This window comes from Convolutriloba macropyga, chromosome 1, assembly GCF_964194025.1.
Source record: "Convolutriloba macropyga chromosome 1, txConMacr16.3, whole genome shotgun sequence".
NCBI classification, from domain to species: domain Eukaryota; kingdom Metazoa; phylum Xenacoelomorpha; order Acoela; family Convolutidae; genus Convolutriloba; species Convolutriloba macropyga.
The window spans coordinates 32,350,511-32,371,770 of record NC_134468.1 but is presented as its reverse complement, the minus strand read 5'-3'; the positions used below and the strand labels follow the sequence as shown (position 1 = coordinate 32,371,770).

General features: G+C 37.9%; 3 protein-coding genes across 3 annotated transcripts in view; 1 reads left to right on the top strand and 2 right to left on the bottom strand.

Annotated features, from left to right (window-relative positions):
• Window positions 1-21,260, bottom strand: part of LOC142337981 (digestive cysteine proteinase 1-like) — a 233,575-nt gene that overhangs the window by 144,980 nt on the left and 67,335 nt on the right. The window lies entirely within an intron of this gene.
• Window positions 1-21,260, top strand: part of LOC142337942 (NPC intracellular cholesterol transporter 1-like) — a 61,004-nt gene that overhangs the window by 30,428 nt on the left and 9,316 nt on the right. The window contains exons 11-13 of the mRNA XM_075387578.1: window positions 17,926-18,246; window positions 18,470-18,660; window positions 18,852-19,172. Coding sequence (XP_075243693.1) covers window positions 17,926-18,246; window positions 18,470-18,660; window positions 18,852-19,172 — 833 coding nt within the window. The remainder of the gene's footprint in view (window positions 1-17,925; window positions 18,247-18,469; window positions 18,661-18,851; window positions 19,173-21,260) is intronic.
• LOC142337951 (uncharacterized) lies at window positions 8,102-16,807 on the bottom strand. The gene is made up of 4 exons (XM_075387587.1): window positions 16,419-16,807; window positions 15,384-15,594; window positions 8,580-8,871; window positions 8,102-8,328 (listed from the first exon to the last, which is right to left on the bottom strand). The coding sequence occupies exons 1-4, from the start codon at window positions 16,622-16,624 to the stop codon at window positions 8,219-8,221; spliced, it is 819 nt and encodes a 272-aa protein (XP_075243702.1). The 5' UTR covers window positions 16,625-16,807; the 3' UTR covers window positions 8,102-8,218.

Sequence of the window (21,260 nt, the reverse complement as noted above, 5' to 3'; positions counted from 1 at the left end):
GTTCAAATTTCCTAAATCCATTAAAAATGAACATCGAGTCGTGTTACCAGAAAGCTGCCCCGCGGAATTTTTCTGCGGAAAAGGGTAAAGGTCACAGAGATTATATTTTCTAGAGAGATAAGTAGTTGAACAGACTGCAAGGAAAACTGTTCTGGTTGATTTTGTAGATGCATTTGATCGTGTGGATCCACTCTGTACCCCTTCGCAGTGTTATTTTTTGCTCCCAATTGCATATGAGTTATTAATTTCTATCAAACGAAGTTATATTAGTGCTGCGGTCTTTCTAATTCAATTTTTGGCTGCATCAATTTTTTGTCTGACCCTTTTCGCTTTTCGTCCTCAAACCTCAACTTCACCTCAACACCCCACCCCCCTCAATTAAGCAAAATCTAGGAGGGTAAAATGGGAGTTGGGGTAAAATTTTTATGCACACAGCTTGGGGACCGAAACAGAGTAGAACCAATCAAATTTACACTTACGTTACTCCGAAAGATGTCTCTAACCTTGGGATTATTCGGTAAGTTTATTCGGCGAGTATTAAGCTCGACGTACATTGAGCGAGCTGATGTATATCACCTTATGAAGAAATTTATTTCCAAATAGGCAGTGCAGTGAGAAAGGGCGCAGCCTCCTCTTAAATCAGAACCAACATGCTGGTGACTGATATAGATTTTACTTAATTAATCTGCCTTCTCGGCGACAAGGACAGTAGCCCGCCCGCAGATATTCTTGGATGAAGTTGCCAAAAATGGAAGACTGTCCTCTTATTTAACATCTCTGATGTTTTTTTTGTGATTTAGAAACGCCAGTGTGTTGCAATCAATTGTTCATTTTTTGAACAGTTTGGCTACCACTCAGTTAAGCTCATAATAAGGGTCACCAATGCTACAAGCGATCTGCGTTGCTGTATTCAGCTCTTGAGAGACTGCCCTGAAGACTCACGAAAAAATGTCAAGCATGCTTAAACGGCACCCTCATGTACAGCTATGAAAGCTGGTTGATGTGTGAATCTGATCTGGAAATTCTCCGAGCCCTTGAAAAGATTGAATTTTTAAAAGAAATTAGTTAGATTGCCAAACTAAGTTGTTGGGTTAGAAGCAGAGCTTGAAGAAGACATGGACCCAGTAATAAAGAAAGGAGGATTGAAATGACTACTGGGTCACGTTCGAGAAAGTGAAAGTTCTTACACAAATGCCTATGTCAATCTTAAGAGGTTGAACTGAAAACATTTAAACTTTTTTGGTTTGGAATTGCCAGGGATACGGCAGCAGTTATTGTTTCAATTGTTCGGAACCCACATTAGGCAAGGTGGGGGTCTATATGCTCGACTGGGTTTATTTTTCGATCTATTTACCGTAGACAACAATTGTGAGTAGTATCATTAGAAAGCCCGCCAAGCGTAGGAAAATTAAAATCTATGGGAGTTTAAAGTTTTAGTCACAACCACTTCAAATCTGCTCTTTGTTCATTGGTTCGTGCAATTTCAACTGAATTGCGTTCGTGACGTCATTTTTCACTCTTAACGGAGCGCGTTTTTTGTTCATTCGTGTGATTATATTTTTGGGCACACGTTACTTACCTTTCTCTCGAAAATGACTTCCTGACTCTGAAATTGAGTTTTTTAAATTTAATTCAAAGAGATAAGGTCAAGTGAGCGTGTGTCACGCTAATTGAAGGTTATTTAAGAGCAGCTAATAGAAGCAGCAATAAGTTGTACAGATTCATAATCAAAATATAACATCTCAGCAATTAATGGAAAATTTCTTTTTTCGTCTCTTTCTTTCACTATCTTTTTGAGATCGCAGATCTACGAAGCTATTTCGGCTATTTTCTGGCAATATTTGATCTATGTTATGGAGATTTTTCGCTTGACAGTTTTAGCGCTTTTCTTCTAAAATAATCTTTGACTTCTCAAATGACTTTCTCAAGCTTTTCTTCATTTTTGAGTGATTAATAGACGCCGTCAGCCTCCCAGCGGCTATTATTTAGGCGCTCTTTTTTAATTCGCTTTATCTTTTGATCACGTTTTTTGTTTTACATAAGTCACGATTTTCACGCTTGACTTCTCAGTTACTTCACTCACTGTTCCAACTGAATAGATTTTAAACTCTGTCACGTCTTGAATTACGTAATGTAGTGAATACGTTCGAAGTCAAAAGAGCAAAATCAAGGGAAAGCGGATAAACCGGTAAAGCCCAGTCATTAAGTCATGGTACATTCGGTTATCAAAGTTCATTAGAGTGTTTGCTAGCTGAAATTGGTATTAAGCTTATCAGCCTTTAGTTTAAAAGCTGAATTAAGTACTTTTTAGAATCTAACTAAAACTGCACACCGAGTCGGAATTTTTTCAAACTCAGAGAAAAATTCTGTTAATTTCTCTCTTAATTTTCTGTTTCAATCCCAATGTTCGTCTAGCGGGTCAACGGCGGCTATTTTCCGGCAATTTGCTGGCTATGTTTTCAATTGCTCTCACTTCGAAGTAAAGTTTGTTGTTTAAACAAAACCGATCGTTAGAGATAGGACGACAAGTCCCACATAGCCAAGTGGGTAATGCCTCTGTCGAGGTGAAGGAGTCGAACTCAGGTGGTCGCGATTCTGATGTTCTGGATTCCTACTCATAATTAAAAAAAATTACGCCCCGCCTGTCATTCTTGCGACGTTAGTCGGTTTATATTTACATAATGGTTTACTATGTAATGACACGTGCTCTGTAACTGGGGCGTGCATAACGAACTGGGGGGTCAATAGGAAAAGATCCGTTTTTTGGTGATTTAACTCGATTGAAGGCAACTTTGCCATTTGGGATCTATTTTGAATATTTTTATTTATTGTAAGCCTTTTTATTTGGAAACTCGTAAAGCGTCTCAAATTTTTTTCCGCGGGGTTTTTCAGAGAATTTCAAAATTGCTAACAATAGTGTTGGATATACCTGTAAAGACAAATGAGGTTTGCTGAACTGTTCGATCAGACTTTTTGGGCCCAAATGTTGAAATTTGAGCCTTTATGAAAAATGGAACCAAGTATGCTTCTTTAGCCGACTTTATCCAAATATGCCGAAAGTTCTTGCCTGGACACTGCTGACAACCTTTTCAATCTCAAATGACGGCCATTTTTAATTCCGCTTACTAAGCGGGTGCTATGTAGATAAAATTTGGCCGACTATTCGCTAATTTAGATTTATATTTATCCAAATTGCATCATTTTTTGTTAGATTTATTGAATCATTTATTGCATTCAGATTTGGAGCATTCAAGTGTTTCTATTAGACGCTCAGCGGTAGAAAGTCTCTTTTTGGTCTCACTGCATTGTTACAAGGAGAAAGGATTCTGATCTTCCCCTACTATAGACGTTTAAGGTTTCATATAAAGGTTAATTTGTTAACAGATCTTAATTACGTTCAAATGACGCCCAATTAACATGAGTTGCACAATTAGGTTTTCGGGGACACGGTTTTTATGACTTCGACTAGTGTTTTTGCAAACTTAATGGGGTTTTGAGTTTTGCCTTTGTTGTTCTATTTTTTTGTCCTCCGTACGAGGTTAAAATCTAATATATATTTTTTCAGTTGATAGCTGATGGCCGTTTTGACTTTCTAATAAATGTCTAATTATTTTTTCGAAAAAATTATCAGTGAAACTTTGAAATTTGCATTTTTTAAATCTTGTTTCTGTCAGCATGAAGCCAAGTCTGATTGTTGACAGGTCCAATGCTTTTTCCAGGGAAACAAAAAAAAACTGTATATACTACGAGGTTTCTTTAAGTTTTGTCGGTTGTTGGATACATGCCCATATTTGAAGTTCTTTTTGGTGTCTTATCACAAAAGTTTTAGATGTTTATAGGGACTTGATTATGGTTTAATGTCTTTAATAATGTTTTTTGCTCAAGTTTTTAATGAAGTTTTTAATAAAGTTTTAATTCAATTATTTTGTGTTTACCAATATTTTTTCTTAGTCGTATGAGATATTCCTAATATTGACAAGTCTCAATGGCTTCCTGTGGAGCCCTTAATGGACCCGTTTAATGACTTTATCTGACAGCTAATGGTGCTATTGACTTAGAATTTCTGAGTATTTTTGAAATTTGACTTAACTTTTTCTTGACTTGGTCTGATTACTGACAAGTCCGATGCATTTTTTGAAGCGAACATTAATCACTATTTTTTAACGTTTCAATTCCTTTCATTAAAATCATCGTTTTGTAGTTTTATGAGTGGGTCTCGCAAATAAAAGAGCACATTGGTTTCCTTATCAAGTATTTTTTTAGTTTAAAGTTGAGTTTTTGGCTGTAAAGACTTTCGATATCATTAAGTTTCAAAAAATTTAATCAGCACCTGTTGCGATAATAGCAGTTAAATAATTTGCCAGTGTAATAAATTTTGATGCCCGATCGACACTGAAAAACACTTCAGCATTAGACTAAAAGTTTACCACACTCTTTTATCCCCACTGTTACTAAGTAAACAGTGGCGATAAAAGAGTGCTGATAAACTCCTAGTCTAATGATGGAAACAGTTTGATAAACTTAGTCTAAAAAACAAACATGATCGCAACAGGTGTTGATTTAAAAAAATTACCACACGGTTGTTATCGCCCTCGAAGTTGTCATAACACCTCGGCTTCGCCTCGGAGTTTGATAGCTTCTCGGTGGCGATAAGAACTGTGTGGTAATTTTCATTAATTGTTTTTGATCTTTGCCCTTTTTTGTCGTCGTCTTGTTTTTAAGTCTCAAATCTCATTAAAGTATGGTCCCATTTTCTTTCTAGTGAAGCACGAGTTCATGTTTGTTTTAGGTTTTACCTATTGCTATTTTATTTGCTAATTGGTTTCTTGTTGTTGATTTTGTTGTTTGTCTTTTCGCGTAGTACCATTTGTGGCACATCTCAATCGGGTCTCTAATGCTGCATTGTTCAATTCATTTAGTGGGTTGGGTTTATAGCACTTTTTTAACAATTATTTCACAATCGTACACAATTCTTTTCGGACAGTGAGTTTTTAAATATTTCCTATCTGGCTCATTTGATAAACAATAATTTCAAACTCAAACATATCGATGAGGGGGTTGGTAAATTATGTGCAGACGCATTTTACCAATTCTCCATGTTCACCAAAATTCTATAACGATTTTTTTGAATTAAAGTTTTCATTTAATTAAGATGCGGTTCTAAGTATAGGTATTTTTTTTGCTTGTATCACAGTACAAAAGAACGGTTGGACGGTTCTTGGAGTTCGACCCACCCATCCGTTGTTTTATACTGTGATGCAAGCACAAATATACCTATACTTAGCACCGCATCTTAATTAAATGATAATTGCGATTCGAAAAATCGTTATAGAACTTCCATAAGCAAGGAGGATTGGTAATATGCATTTGCACATATTGATCCAATCCCACTCATCTGCATGTTTGAAATTATTGTTTATCAAATGAGGTTTGATGAATTGAATAATTAGAGTCTAGTAAGCAGGAGTCTTAATGCCCTCCAAGCGTTTTCTGTTTATCCCGTTTTTGAGGATTAAAGCCAGAAAAGGGTCAGACAAAAAATTTGTCAAGCGAAAAATTGCATAAAAAAGCACAGGACTAATATAATTGCTACAAACTTCGTTTGAGAGCTTTTATTTAGTACGCCGTTGATTTGCTAACCACAGATAATTTTTAATTGCTATTCAACAAATGGATTTTTCCAGACATCCGTTTTTTCGGTCTGTTTTTTTCAGGTAGTTTCACAAACATACCCGGCAGATTGCCGGAAAAAGGCCGCCGCTGATTCCAATAAGCATGATTGGGATCAAAGGAATAGATATTGAAAAAAAAAGATTTGGTACCAAAAACATTTTTAAGTCCGATTTATTTTGATGGCATTTCGTAGTTGAAAATACTTCTGTTTCTTAGAGAGAGGCTAAAGGGTTACTATCAATACCAATAAGCATTAGAGAGAGGTAACTAATACTTATAGGAACGACGTTCAAATAGTGGGCATCTAAAATTGGGCTTTATGGGTTTATCCCGTTTCTATTTCTGACTTCAATTTTTATACTGTTTCTGTTCATTTTGAATTGCTTTGCTGAGCAACTGATGTTCAAAATCAGTTTTAGTAGAATGAGAGAAGAGATAAACTAGCCTAGAGAATTCAAAAAGATTTCACGCAAAATGTTGAAAAAGCGGCAAAATGAGGTAAAGCGAAACATTTTTTTGTTCGACGAAGTAAAAAAAAACAGCAGGACAAGTCCTGACGTACAATTCAAAGAATTTTCATTGACTAAACAGAAACTAGACCTAGAACGGACTATGAATGGATTGGGAAAAGCATTTAGAAAAAATCCGATCCAAAAAATCGAAAAAACAGTAAAAATCAGAGTGAAATTGCCGCATGTGAACAAAAAACCACTACCGAGAAACCGAATTTTTGTTCAACCACCGTTTTCTCACTACTTTAAAATTAGAGCGAAGAATTCCGGAAACGACTCAAGGTAAAAATCCATTTAACGCCATCCAACTACTCAACAAACAAAACGTGCCTTCACTAATTTATGATTATCTTGAAACAAAACCATGAAACAAAAAAGTAAAAACAATACAACCAAGTCTGTTAAAATATGATAATTTGATCAAATTTTGTTATAAATTGAGATCCCGAAAAAACTATTTCTGCCAAAATAACTTCATCAAAACAACTAGTACTTACAAAAACCACTTATGTGAATTTTGAAAAAATACTTTAGGCTAAATTATGAAAAAAAAGCTCTTAAAAACAACTTTCACTGAAAAACTGGAAAAAGTTACTAAATTTTTTAATATTTCAAAAGCATATAAATCCAAAAAATTCCTTCAGTCAATAGGGTATCCAGATGCTCGCAAAACAATAGGCAAGTCATAATAGGCTAAGGAACTTTGCTAAAAACAGAAAAAACGAAAAACTGCAAAAAAAATTAAGAAAAAATAGTTCCAATTTTTGCCATTTTTTTGTCATATTTCTCAACAAAAAATGATTCTTACCCGCAAAACTGTAACCAGTTGTTATCATAAATTTGCTCAAGTAGAAGGGGTTTCTTCAATACCCATTTGAGCCAGTAAAACAAAATAATCGTCAAAAAAACGCAAAAATTAGCGCGAAAATCAGCAAAATACAAACCATATGAATTTCCAAACCTTAAAACCACTACCGAAACCAGCCTAAAATTAAAACAAAATCATAACCAAACCTCTTAATCAAAATAAATGAAAAAACTGCTTCAAAATGCCGCACGTGAACAAAAAAATTTTCGCTCGCTTAGAGAAAATTTTTTCACACATCAATTTCTCGCTCTCTCAAAAACAGCGATATGAACAAAAACCACTCTCTTTTCGCTCCGCTCTTCACTTTTATTCAGCACCAAAATCACTCAAAATTTTTTCACGCGTTTCATTTCCCGCGTCAAAAATCACTCCAATAAAATTGATTTAAAAAAAGGACTTCTCCAATACTCCTCTTCGAGTCGTAAAAAGACAGCGCCCCAATACAATTCAAATTCTTTGAATTGTAAAAAGAGGAGCGCTATAATAGCCGGCTGAGAAGATGAGGGCGGCTATTAAACAGCAACTCAATGTAAAGAGCAGTGACCTTTTTCGCCGTTTTTACAATTTCATTTTTAAATCTTCAATATATTGTTTTAAAAATCGAGGGTTCATTTTGTCCAGCTGAAATAAAGGCTTTGCTCAGATCTGTTCTCATTTGCAGCTTGTTAATTTCTGCCTCTATCTAGTCAGTTTGCTGACACGGCACTTTTCTGACCTATTTAAAAAATCTTTAAAGAAAATTGAAAACGCTGTTTGACCAAACTGTTGACATCTTGAAGCAATTTTTGTTGAAGTGGGCTTATATGCAAACTAAAATGTAATAGATTCAGGACCCGAACAGATATTAAGAGAAGTGAACTTTGGCAACTCTAGCAGCTGTATATAGCTTAGTGCTACTTTTTTCGATCGGTTGAAACCGTATTTAGATTTGATACAGATATAGATTTTTAGATGTTGATTTTTAGCTGTTTAGAATCTAAATATAAAGTTTCCAGTCAAAGCAATCGTGACAATAATTGCCAAGACACTTGTACGGCAAGTAACCGAACTGGGAATTCTGTATATTATTGTTCAGATTCTAGCAAGTCAACTTAGTGTCCTTGGGTTGATATCAGTTTCACCCTGTCGCAATAAGTGCCATATCTTGTCATAATTCTGTTATTGTTCAAATAAGGAGACGTTTTGTGTCTACTGTAGCACACGGAGTGAAAATGCATGAATCGTAGCTGGTTCTGTTGTAGCGAGCAGCTTCTGAATTAGTACCTTGTTCTCCATCTAAACATCACAAAACCGGTTCTCAAGGTAACGATTAAACGCAATCATTTTTTAGCAATCAGATAACCTCTGCTCGTCAAAAAGAACAATTTGATTTGAGTCATGCTAAGAATGTGCTAGGGGAAATTTATATTGATCCGAACCTCTGGCCGTTGCCTTAGTTTTCCTATTAATCAGCACCAATGTCCAGTAATACGATTATAATTATTGTCACGATTGGACCAATAAAACTCGTTAATCGAGAATCCTACTTTGATATGACGCGACCGGAACTTCTTGGTGATCCTTTTTTGTTCCGGCATGGCCATGACTTCTTCGATAGCTATTTGTTCCTCGTGGTGTTTTGTAGCCCCCTCTCCGTTTAGAGGATAATTTATGCCCAAATAGGGCAAGGCACAATACGAAGATGAAGAAAGTCCACAATACAATTATAAATACAATTATCAATATGTGACTGGTTCGCCTGGCAAATTGTTGCTCATGTAGGTACATTGGCGGCAATCTTCGTTGTTTGCTCAGTATGATTGAAGTTATGTTCATTTCCTAAACAAAAGCTAATGGTCTTAAACTTTAATGAGGATCAGGTTTCAAGCTCACGTGCTAGTCTTTGCTTTATTTTCTCAACCGACAGGAAACCAATATGGGAAATTGGTTACCTTTTTTTCAGTAATCTTTGCACCTCTATTTTGAAACATTCATGAAGAATTGTTTGGACTGTCAGAGTGCCAGATTATAAAGAGATCATGATATTGCACGGACATGATAAAAAGAAGCACGCACATCCGTGCGTTGTTTGAGAACTGTCATGAATTTTATCAGTTAGCGGATGTAATCTGAAAGCAAGTAATCTCTGCGGTTATAGCTGAGAAACAGCGACGAGCACAAATTATCCGAAGAGTCGGGCTTTCTTTCTTTCTTTGGAAGTACTTTAGCTTTCCTCGAGTTTTAAATCATACAAAGCTCAGTTCACTCCATAAATGACTTTGAGACGTTGCTCAGTTCACTCTATTTGAGACGTTGAACCCTTTTTCAAGGTAATCGAAAGCCAGCTTTTTAGGCGGTGGCTATAACTTATTTCAACTCATGGAAGTCTTTACGCACGCAAGTCTGTTTCGCAGCTATTCTGTTATTGAGTCTGCCGGCTATGATTTTAATTGCTCTCAAAGGAAGTGTTTAGCAATTATATTAGTCTTGTGGTCTTTCTCATGCGATTTTTCGCTTAACCGATTTTTGTCTGACGCTTTTAACTTTTAGTCCGCTAAAGCGGAATAAACTGGCAAAGCGCGGAGTGCATGAATTGACTGAGCAGCTCTCTTAGAGCCTTACGCTTTACTAGTCTAAGTATCTGATTCACCATCTCGTCATTTTGACCCAATTTCAGTCATCCCCCTCCTCCACAACGCCTGAACCCCCCCCCCAGTGCTAGCATCCCTAAGCCCCAGCTGGTTTCTACCGACGCCAAAAGCCTGCCGGTTGTTTGAGAGAAATTACTCCCCGACGTCAGTCGGTTGTTTTAAAATTATTTTTTCCAATATAAATATGTTATCTAAAGTTAGGATTTTTACTATGATGCTGCTTAGCTGGAACGCTTCATATTAACCAAGGTGTTGACAGCTTAGAGGAGGCTATTTTGGACTGCCTAAGATTAACTTCTCTCGACTGGAGCAATAAACAATTATGTTGTTTAAAGCCATTATTAGTTTGAAGCCATTAAATAGTTTCATGTGATATTTTTCGACGAACTCTGTGTGGAAGAGCATTAATGGAGGGGTTTTAGAAACAGAGTTGATGAGGTACCATATTGCTAAGACGTCACCCAAGAAGAACCTTATCATCGCCGATTATCAACTCGAGGACTGGAGCTTTCCTAAATTCAATATCGTTTGTATCCCTGGTGCCAGAGTCTGCCACGCGCTAGATTTCCTTCCAGAGAGGAACGAATAAGACTTTGTAGTTGTTTTTGGAAGCAAAAGATTTGTTTACAAAGGCTAGAGAACCCTCACAGACGCATCCTCGCAGCGTTAGAAGGGAACTAGACCAATTGGGACAGAGGTTAGCGGCCCTATCTAGGAAGACCTATGTTATTGGACTACCTCATCGAGTGGATTACCCAGAGGGAACCCCGGCAAAAATTTTTTGTTAAACACCTTGCATTAAGAAAACGTGGGTTACAGGGGGTATATCTGAGATGTGCTCCAATTTAAACCCTGGTAGTACTAGTTCAGGGCGCGAACCTGTACCTGCTCGGGAGAACAAATTCTTGCAGGGAGACGAACTGCACCTGTCGCAAATTGCACTCAGCACTCCACTTCTATTCTAAGAGCAAGATCTTGCACGAGAAGCATTGCACGAGGACTGACATAGAAGGACACAGGGCTGTGATCATCTGCAGGCAGACCTGTTGCTGCTCTTTCTGGAAAGGTTCAACAGCACCTAATTATGTACTACAGAACCTCACTTTCGAATATACCCCCTATGTTTTATTCCAAAGGCACCTATTCAGGTACCACTGGAATTAACTCACGACATGATATTCGATGACGAAAATAATGACATCAATGTTATTAATTGTGCATCGTGTTCAGAATCCTCCGGAAAGCTTACAATATGCCTATGGTGCAGCAGAACCGGCCTATAGAAAAACTGCCGTGACCCGAGTGCTTTACCTTATGTTTGCAGTACATTGAATTGTTGTTGCTTTTCCTGCTCCAAGCTGAATGTGACTAAATACCCCGGTCTAATTTCCTCGAAACTCAGCAAGCTTGACACCATTCAGGCTGATGTGGCTGCAATTAAGCAATCGCTTAACTAAACCACAGAGGCCCCCACCGAGCTGGAACAACCATTGTCTAATCATATGATAATGCCAACGGCTGGATCATATTCCAGAGCACATTCCGGACCACTGTCTAATCATATGATAATGCCCACGATTTAATCATATTCTGGAGCTGACAAACTTCTATAACTCTTGAATCCTGCAAAACAAATGTTTGCGGTACATTGAATTGTTGTTGCTCTTCCTGCTCCAAGCTGAATGTGACTAAATACCCCGATCTAATTTCCTCGAAACTCAGCAAGCTTGACACCATTCAGGCTGAGGTGGCTGCAATTAAGCAGTCGCTCAAACAAACCACAGAGGTCACCACAGAACTGGAACAACCATTTTCTAATCATATGCTAATGCCCACTGCTGGATCATATTCCAGAGCATATTCCGGACCACTGTCAAACCATATGATAATGCCCACGATTGTACCGGAGCTGTACAAACTTCTATAACTCTGAATCCTGCAAAACAAATGTTTGAGAAAAGTAACAAACCCAGAGGGAGCACCAATTCAATAAGTAAGGATGCTTCACAGAAACGAAGACGAACTACCGTGACTGAAGTAGCGGTGGTGCAAGGGAAAAGACGTGAAACTGTAATTAAAGGAGGGAGTGAAACCTGCTCCGAGAAAACCTCCCAGGAAACACTGCTGTCTCAGTAGGGTTCCTCCCTCGATTGATAAACCAGCCTTGATGTATTTTTGCCACTTACAGAATCTTGATGCAATTGCTTGCAGCGAACTTCCAAGCAGTAACAAGAACCTTAATTCGTTTCAGATAATTTTTGCAGATGGTAGAATCTGGAGATACATGTTCAGATGACATCATATTACGGCGATGCTATCTGAATAAGGAAGCGAGGACATCGCTGAATACTCTGAATGCCGAACAGTTGAGTAATGCGTGTTTAAATAATAATGTTGTAAACGGTGCTCTGTGGAATGCGAGATCCCTTTCTAATAAAGTAGGAAGAACAATTGATTATTCATTGAATTTTTATTGTACACTAACAATGAATTTTTACTGAAACGAATAGCAGGAAAAAGCTATTGTTTTTTACACGCCGATAGAACACTAGGTGATGATGGTGGAATAGCGCTGTTTTACAAAATAAATTTTAAGGCTGTCTTACTGTTTCAACAAATTACGGTGCACGCTGAAATTTTGGGCGTTCTGTTGAAGATCAATCAAACTGAAATTTTTATTTTTATTTGTTACAGACCGCCAAATGGATTTTTCACTCCGTTCATTTGAAGAAGTTAGTGACCTACTAGCCAGATATTGCTCAAAATTTGATACATGTTTGTTCTTGGAGATTTTAATATCCCCTGCTACAAAGATGGCTCGCACGGAAAAAAACTGGAATCAACGCTCAAAGAATTTCGATTCGCTAATCAGATTTTTGAGCCGACTACAATTTCTGGCAACTCTCTTGACTTGGCCGTTACGAATGATGAGAACCATGTTCGGTGTAAAGTTGATAACAACTTTGTCTCAGATCATTTCTGTTTTATTTTTTCTTTCAACATTGAGAAGTACATCCACAAGAAGGAAGCAATTGTTTTTAAATGGTCAAAAGTATACTCAGACCTTTTTGTTCATAACTTCTTCGATAAGTGAGATTTTTGAACTTAACTTGACTCATATGAGGCAGAAGAACTTTTAATTGATGATGTTTTTAATCAATTTTACTTTAAGTTAGAGATCAACAAGTTACCACTGGAAGACATCTTCAATGTGAAGGCAAACCCGGCTATTTTGATACTGAATGCCCGAAAATGAAGAGACAAAAAAGAATGTTGGAACGAAAACCGTGGAAATACCCCACAACGTAAAATGAAGTGAAGTTTGAAAGCTGTCTGAGTGCGTACTACGAAATTTTAAACGTAAAACGATAATACTTCTTTTCACAACGACTGAATGAGTCGGCTAGCAAAATAAGATATCTAACCTTTACAAATGGAATTTACAAAAGAAAAACGGCACCACCCCCAGAATTCAATGATGCTCAGGAATTGGCTGATAATTTTAACATTTTCTTTGCTGAAAAGTTTAAATCTATATCTGCAAATTTTGGGTTTAAAATGTGGGAACCCATGATCACGAGTGCATTGGCATGGAAAGAGTTTAAACCAGTAACTAGTCTGGAAGTCAAACACACGTGCAGGGATTTTTGTAACTCTACATCCACTAATAACATAGTGCCCCCAACATTCTCAAAGCCATGATATGCTCGTATCCGGAGTGTTTTGCCTCACTGATAAACAGCATTTTATTAAGAGGTGTCTTTCCAACGACTCTCAAAGAAGGTATTTATTGTCAGGCCTCTCTACAAGAAATGCGACGTTAATGAGGTAAACAATTACAGGCCAGTAACAAACTTAAAAACTCTCAGAAATTGGATGGGAAAATTGTTATAAACCAACCAATTTCTCATCTTACGATAAACTCTTCGTGGCCTGTCTATCAATCGGAATACGACAAGGGTTATTAAACGGAGTCTGGAGATCTTTTTTGTTCTGAAATGGTCGCAAAATTACTCAGTGAGGGTAAATTTGTGCTCCTGATAGCACTTTATTTGAGCTCAGGATCTGATACTGTCGACTTAAGTATCCTATTTTCAATGTTAGAATTTTGTCTTAGAATAAAAGGCACTGTACTTTAACTTTTTACGACATACGTGAGCGAGAGAAGAACTCTTGTAGCAGTTGAAGATAAATGGTCTGGAAGCACCACAACGCACACCGGTGTACCACAAGGTTCAATACTTGGACCTGATTTATTTACCGTTTCTTTAATCCCGTTGTTTAATTATTTGGATGGTTTGAACATTTACTACTTTTATGCAGATGACAACCAGTTAATATTCTTTTTTAATAACAATGAATCTGAAATTAGCGAAACAATTAGAGAAATCTGCTCAATCTGCGTCCTTGAAGTTAACAATCAACCAGGAAAAGACAGGTTAGTTTCTGTAAAAGCAAGAGATCAACTTTTCGCATTCCTACTGAAATGGACATTAATGACACTAAAGTGAATGTCTGTGCGGAAATTCGACTACTAGGGATTACATTAGATAGTCATTTGAGTTATGCAAACCAAGTGAATAAATTTTGTAAACAATGATACATACAACTTCGAAAACTATTTTCTATCAGAAGGCATGTTAGATTTGAACGGCGGAAAGAACTTGCTGCATGCTTTATCTTGTCAGCCCTGGACTACTGCAACTCAATGTATGTCAAACTTGATAAAGGCCTCCTACGAAAACTGCAAAGAATACAGAATGCTACAGCAAGGTTCGTTTTTGGATACACAAAACAAAGCACCACTGCGAACGTGCAAAACACTACGCGAACGTGTTTTTTTAAAACCTCGTCACAACTCAGCTGGCTATTATAGCGTTCCAATTAGTTACTGGGTCAAACTGGTTTTTGTGTTAAGGACTGTGTTGTTTCTTCAACACATTTTTACGTCTGCTATTTAGCTTTGTTCTTTGATGCCAATCTAAGCGCTTTTAAAAACCATTTCTCAGCGAAGAACTCTAAAATTAACGCAAACAAAGAAGAAAAACAATCAAAAAATGGAAACTGGATCTAACCGGTTTTTAAATGCCAATTACTCAACTTTTTGAAAGTTTCTCATTCGTTGATAATGGGAGAAAATGTTACCCTTTGATGTGGTTGTCGGGTGTTTTGTAACACCGCAGTTTTGATCTACATGCTGCTTTATACCTAGTAACAATTTCGGAGTTAAATTACAACGATTGCAATTTCAACTTGGGAAGCTAAGTTAGGACCGAAAGTTTAACAGAACATTCGGGTCTTTCCCATTATAACCCCCCCCCCCCCCCCACATAAAAATATAGCCCCCCTTTATTGTATATTTGCCATGATTGGGGGGGGGGCTATAGGTTATCTGACTGGGTGGGGGGGGGCTATAATGGGAAAGACCCGAACATTTAATAGAGGCAAGGTTATATTTGGAACTCAAAAATAATTCGTTAAACTGGGCTGCCCTGTCGGTTTTTAGCGTTGATTTTTCCTTGCCCTGTGTTCTCAAATAGTACTGAAATTGGAAAGTCATTGCCGCTTGCTTAGCACTCGCCGAAACGCGAAGTGGTTATACAGAATCAATTCACTGCAAATAATATGCACCCACCGCTGGAGGGGGGCACAAACGGAAAAGATCCCACTGTTGAAGACCAGTGTGAAGTACTGACTTACTGATTGAAATTCAAGCGTACAGTTCCTGAGCTGACACATGAGTAGAATACAGTTGAGGTGCCCTAAACTGGGAGAAAACATCACTGCATCACAATAGTACTGTTCCCCTGTGTTGCTCTGTTTGCCCTCAATGATTAAATTCTGCTCATGTAGTCTTGTGTAGCCTCCACAGCATAGCTCGGCGCACTGTGTTTCATTGTCGGCGTGTTCTCTGTACAGAAAGTTTGTGTATCTTAGTCACTCCTTCATGTTACTTTTTACTTAAACTACAATGGTAAAATAGCACACTAGAACACTCGCTCTTGGCTACGTGTGATTTTGACATCAAACAGAACGATATTTTATCAGACAACTCCTACCGAATCTTCAAGAAAAGAAATTACAAGTTATAATGTAACACGTGCGCTGGGGCGGGGGGGGGGATCATATGTACACCCACTAAGAATGAAAGGAAGTCGGGACGCAGACGGAAGATATCCAGAAATAGAGTCTTTCCCAATATAGCCCCCCAAGCCCAGTAATCATTTAACCTATAGCCCGCCCATCATGGCATGGTAATTATACCATATGGGGGGTGTAATGCAAAAGACAAAAGATCGGATCTTTTCTGTTTCGGACCCCAGTGTTTTTTATGACCCCCAGTTGCAAATCATGTTGTTTTATAGCACGTTACTATGTAACAAAATAGCACGTGCGCCATATGGGGGTCATAAAAGATTTATGCTCACTAAGATGGGGGGGGGGGGGGCGAAGCAGAGTAGATCCAAAAGATCAATCACAGAATAAATTTTTCTTCGCCGTGAGTTGGGGAGATTTACATGTAATTCAACAAAATTAATCGCCCCCCCCCCCCCGTTTGTTACGGAGCATGTGTTATTACGTAGTATCATTATGTCAAAATATGGCACATGCGGCTGGGGGGGGGGGGGGGGGGGGTGCAATTAATATGCACCCAATAAGCTGGGGGGGGGGCACAAACGCAAAAGATCCAATAAGTCAATTAAACAGTCGTTTTTATCTTGTCTCTGGTCTTACTTGTCTTGGAAGTCAGTGTGGTCCTCTAAGTCAAAGTGTATGGCCATGTTGGAGTGAAATTCTGCAAAACATGCTTTTGAGGCTGGGTTTTCGTTTCTGTTTTTTCTCACTTCATCTCGGGGAGACAGATGCGATGCAGACAAGGGAAGGTCGGCTGTGTTGACTCTCAAGTAAAGGAAACAAGTCAATAATGTTATAAGTTGCATGTCAGTAAAATGACCAAGAGGAAATTTTATCGTAGATGTCTCAAGTCTGACTGTGTGCGTCTCGGTTGGTCTCAGTCTCTCAGTAAGTCAATGTGTTTTTTTCAGTTTATTTGTTCAAAAGTTTTCTACGCAAATGATTTTGTTTTTGACTGTCAATTTTCCCGCTTTCGATTGAAATGCTTGAATAAAACTGAGAAGTCATGGATGAAAAGTTTCCATATACGTCGGTTGTGCTTAAATACTTAAATTTTTGGGATTCCCCCCCCCCCCCCACAGTTACAAAGCACGTGCCATTACATAATAAATCGCGGATTTTACCCCCCAGACGCACGTGCCATATTTTTACATGACGATGTACTATGTAATGGCACGTGCTTTGTAACTGGGGGGAGGGGGGGGGGGGCAGAAACGGAAAAGGTCCATTTTTTATTATCGTTGTTAGTTAGGACAATCAGCAATTAAAGTGACTGGCTTTAAAGCAGTTCAAAAATACTTTGTAATTACTGTTGAGATGTCTAGGGAATTTTCATCCGTCACTGACTCCCGATTTCTTCATGCGCCCCCAGATACGAAATATGTATCAACATAACAAGCCATTGTTTACACGTGCGCTTGTGCTTCAAATAATAAGCTTGACGTTGTAAAAGGAAAAATATTGTGGAATTGATCGATGATAGTCCACAAATAGCGGGTCTTTGGCAACGATATCGGAGAGAATCTTTTTCCGAAAATATAGATATAACTAGCCCGAAATAGCAAGTACGGAACTGTCGAAGGTTTCAAATTTGCGAGGTGACGTTCAATTCCGGTGCTAAATTTTATGCTGCACTCATCAAAGATTGAGCTGGGTGCTCAACACAAGAGATGCTGCTCTTGGAAAATTTCTCAATTCTGATAATCTTGAACCCATAAATAGGGTAATGCGAATATGACTGCTCTTGAGAAGGCACAATTGTCAAACAAGATCCGGCGGCTCGTTCTGCTTTGCAGAATTACAACCTTCTGAATTTTGCAAAGTTTCTGGATACAATTTTGGTTAGGGCGTTGTTTTTTTTGCCAAATTTTGATATTTACGAGCATTTTCTGTTCCTGATCATTGAGAGATGAAATGGATTTTCAATTTTTAACTGTTAGCAAAGATTTTTCAGCAGTTAGAAGCTCGAGACGGTCTCTTTTAGAGGACCTCTTCTTTGATTTTTGTCCTCTCATTTAAACTTAAATTTTCTTATGGCCTTCTCTTGTCAATTTTTTTCAAATGATACTAATTATTTCAGATACTGATACTTTGCTTTGTGTTGTAGGACGAAAGATTTGATGTGTTGTGCTGTATAGAACCTTCCATTAGCAACACTTCATACAAACGCATGGACGATGCAACAGAATCAGTTCACAGCGGGCCACCACAGAATTCAAAAATTGTCAATCGGGGAAAAGGGAGCAGCTCTGATGAGAATGACTTTGGTTTGGTCTATGCGGCTGTGAAAGAAATCTACGCTCCTATAATCATGAATGACTACGTGCGACCTGTAGTTGTTGTCATATTCGTCGGTTGGTGGATTTTGTGTGGATGTCTGATTCCCAGACTCGAAGTTGGCTTGGATCAGGAAGTCTCTATGCCATCTGTGAGTAAACTGCTTTTTTTTAAATTTTTCCTTGCATATTGACTGCACTTGATTCGATCCAAAAGTTTTTGCGTGCCATGGCTTCTGTCAGAAATTTAATTTTGAGCAAATTGTCGTTTACATGAAATATGTTGATAGAATATGCTATAGCATTTTGCAGAGGACTGGCGCGAAACTTTTTTTTTATTTCTAAACGATTTTTATTGGTCAATTTTTGTTTTAGGATTCCTACATGCAGGGCTACTTCGAGGCTGTAGCAAATGACCTGATGGTTGGCTCGCCCGTCTATTTTGTGGTGAAAGATAGCATAGATTACAGTGACCCTGTTGTGCAGAACAAGATATGTGGTAGCAGTGGATGCAACAGCGACTCTCTCAATGGACAGATTTACACTGCTTCACTATCCCCTGAGCAGTTAGTATCAGCTGCAATGTAAAATGCTCTTCGTCAAAAGTGCCCGTTTTCTTAACTAAGATTCCTGCGATAATGAGTAACTGATCAATTTTTGGCAATCCGTGGCAGTTGAATTTGCACTTATAAACGGAGTTAGTTTGAGAGGGTTGAATGGATCTGGTTTGGAAGATTCAAAATTTATTTTCTTTTAGCACGATGATTGCAACTACTTCGAGCTCTTGGCTGGATGACTACTTCGACTGGGTGAACCCTGTGGGAACCCCTACTTGCTGTCGCTACTACAACTATTCAATGGAAGAGGACACAATGCCTATTGCATCTTCGATTGGTTTTGAAGTGGACGTTGATGTTGGAGATGGACAGATTGAATTCTGCAACGCATCAGTTGTTAGCGACTTCTGTCAGAACTGTCGACCGGCGGATGAAGAGAATGCGAGACCAACTCCCACTGAATTTTATGAATTCCTCGAGTGGTATCTGAACGACAACCCTACTGACGTATGTTCCAAGGGGTTGGTAGCTGTACTCGTATCTTTCTTTAAGCTAAGAAATCTGATCGTGCTGACAACTGAGTTTTTCTGGCCTGCGTGGTATAGCCGCATCATTTTTTCTCATCGTGTTCCCAGTTTTCCATCCAACACATTTTCAAATATTTAGTTCAATCTTTTGCAAGATTTAAAATCTCCGAGACTCCTTCGTGACTATGACTGCATTATTCCACTGACTTCCTGAACTTTGAGTAGAGAATAATAGTAGAGAGATGCTTAATTGAACAAATCTATGTGGCGCTAGCAAGAGAAATAAAAAAGAACTCATTCCTCATTTTACAAAATAGTTTTAATTTCGGTCCCAATTTTCAATTTTGTGAATATTGGGACCGATTGCCCAATAAAGTGTGAACGGTGTGAGGGCCCCAATTGTTCTGTTGAAACTAAATTCAATATTTCAAGTCATCCAGGAGACATCTGGAATTGAAGTTTACACCAAGAGCGTAAAATTCAGATTGTTCTCAAGTTTTTATTGCTGCGAAGCTTTGTTGCGGTGCTCTTGTTTTTTTACAATTCAGAGAATTGTTTTGGACTGTTTAGTGGAGCGTCTTCTGATAATTTTGCAGAGTATTTGAAACGGGAAATTCGGCACTAAAATTTGAACTTTTTAGGTAGTATTACTGCACAAAATGCACGAATGTGGAGAAGACAGAGTGGTTTTCTGTTCATGCTGAATTAGAGAGAGAACAGGGTGCAACAAATTGTGATAAACGCTCAAGTTGATTTTTTGCGTGCGGCTTCCTCAAAGCAGTTTTTCTACTCGTTACTATTGGTATTTCTGCCCGTTACTATTGTGCATTCTGTTATCAACTTAAATCATTAATGAATTATCTCATCGGTTAATACTGAGATATAAGTGAATCTAATTGGTCGCTTGAATTCATACCAGTGGTCTTCATGAATTTGACACTATTTATTTTCCAAAAATATTGGTGGGAGTTGGGTACTGTCCATTTTTGTTGCTTTTATATTTTTTTAAATCTCAGCAGTAACAGTTCTTATTGCTCTTCTCTGGAGGCCTAATCTCTTAATTTATTAGCTTTATTTGCTACCTATTGTTTTTGATGACTTAGGTGCCAAATATTTTTGAAATGTTTTAGTGAATTTTTGAATATTGCCTTTATTTAGTGTTCTTTGTCCTTCAACTAATGGGAATGAAAAAGAGAACTTTTTCAATATGTCTGCTATGCTGTTTTTAATCATTTTATAATATAGTGATTTTCTTTCAATGGTGGTGCACTTTCTTAAGTTGTATGCTATGCTGTTCTTATGGTTATATTATATAGTGGTTTTTCTTTGAGATTGCTAGCTTTCAAAACGGTTCTGATTTTTCCCAGTTTGGGTTTTGCGCTTTTTGTTTTTTTCCCTCGCTGATTTCGGCAATGTTGTTGTATATTATATGCATACTAAGGATGCGTAGCGTCAATAGTTGTTTAAAGTGTTATTAAAGTCGGTGATTTTCATGACGCTGGTTTTGGCAAATTAGATTTCAATAAATATTTTAAATTGGTTTTGTTATCATATGTTTTGGCGAATAAAAAAATTTGATGTTGCTGGAAAATGCTGATCGCTAGGTCATTAGTTGGTTGAATTCTGTGGATTGTAATTCAGGACTTTTCCGGTTATGTTTTTTACTCCGTCGATTGAAAACGTTCCGTTTTACCGTAAGTTGGAGCTTGTTCAAGTTTTTGTGTGACATCTTTTCTACTTATTTAGGCTAGTTTTTTTAGCTCATTCTGTTCAAAGTGATTATAAGCAGGAGTTGCGCAGCAAAGCTCAACAAATGGACGAAGTCATAAATCGAAATCAGGAATGGAAGGGGGTGAACTCATTGAGCTCAATTTTAAATGCTCGCTACTTTAACTTTATACTTGTTTACCATCCCTATTGCTCATTGCTATTGATTAGTCTCTGTATCCTCTCGTTAAGAAACAAGATTATGTCTAACTGCGGAATGGCAAAAAAATGGCTGGCACCATTAATTTTTGTCCAAGAGTCAGTTTTCGTTTCTGTTCTTTCAATCCCAATCCGGGTTATCCGTCTTAATTCCGG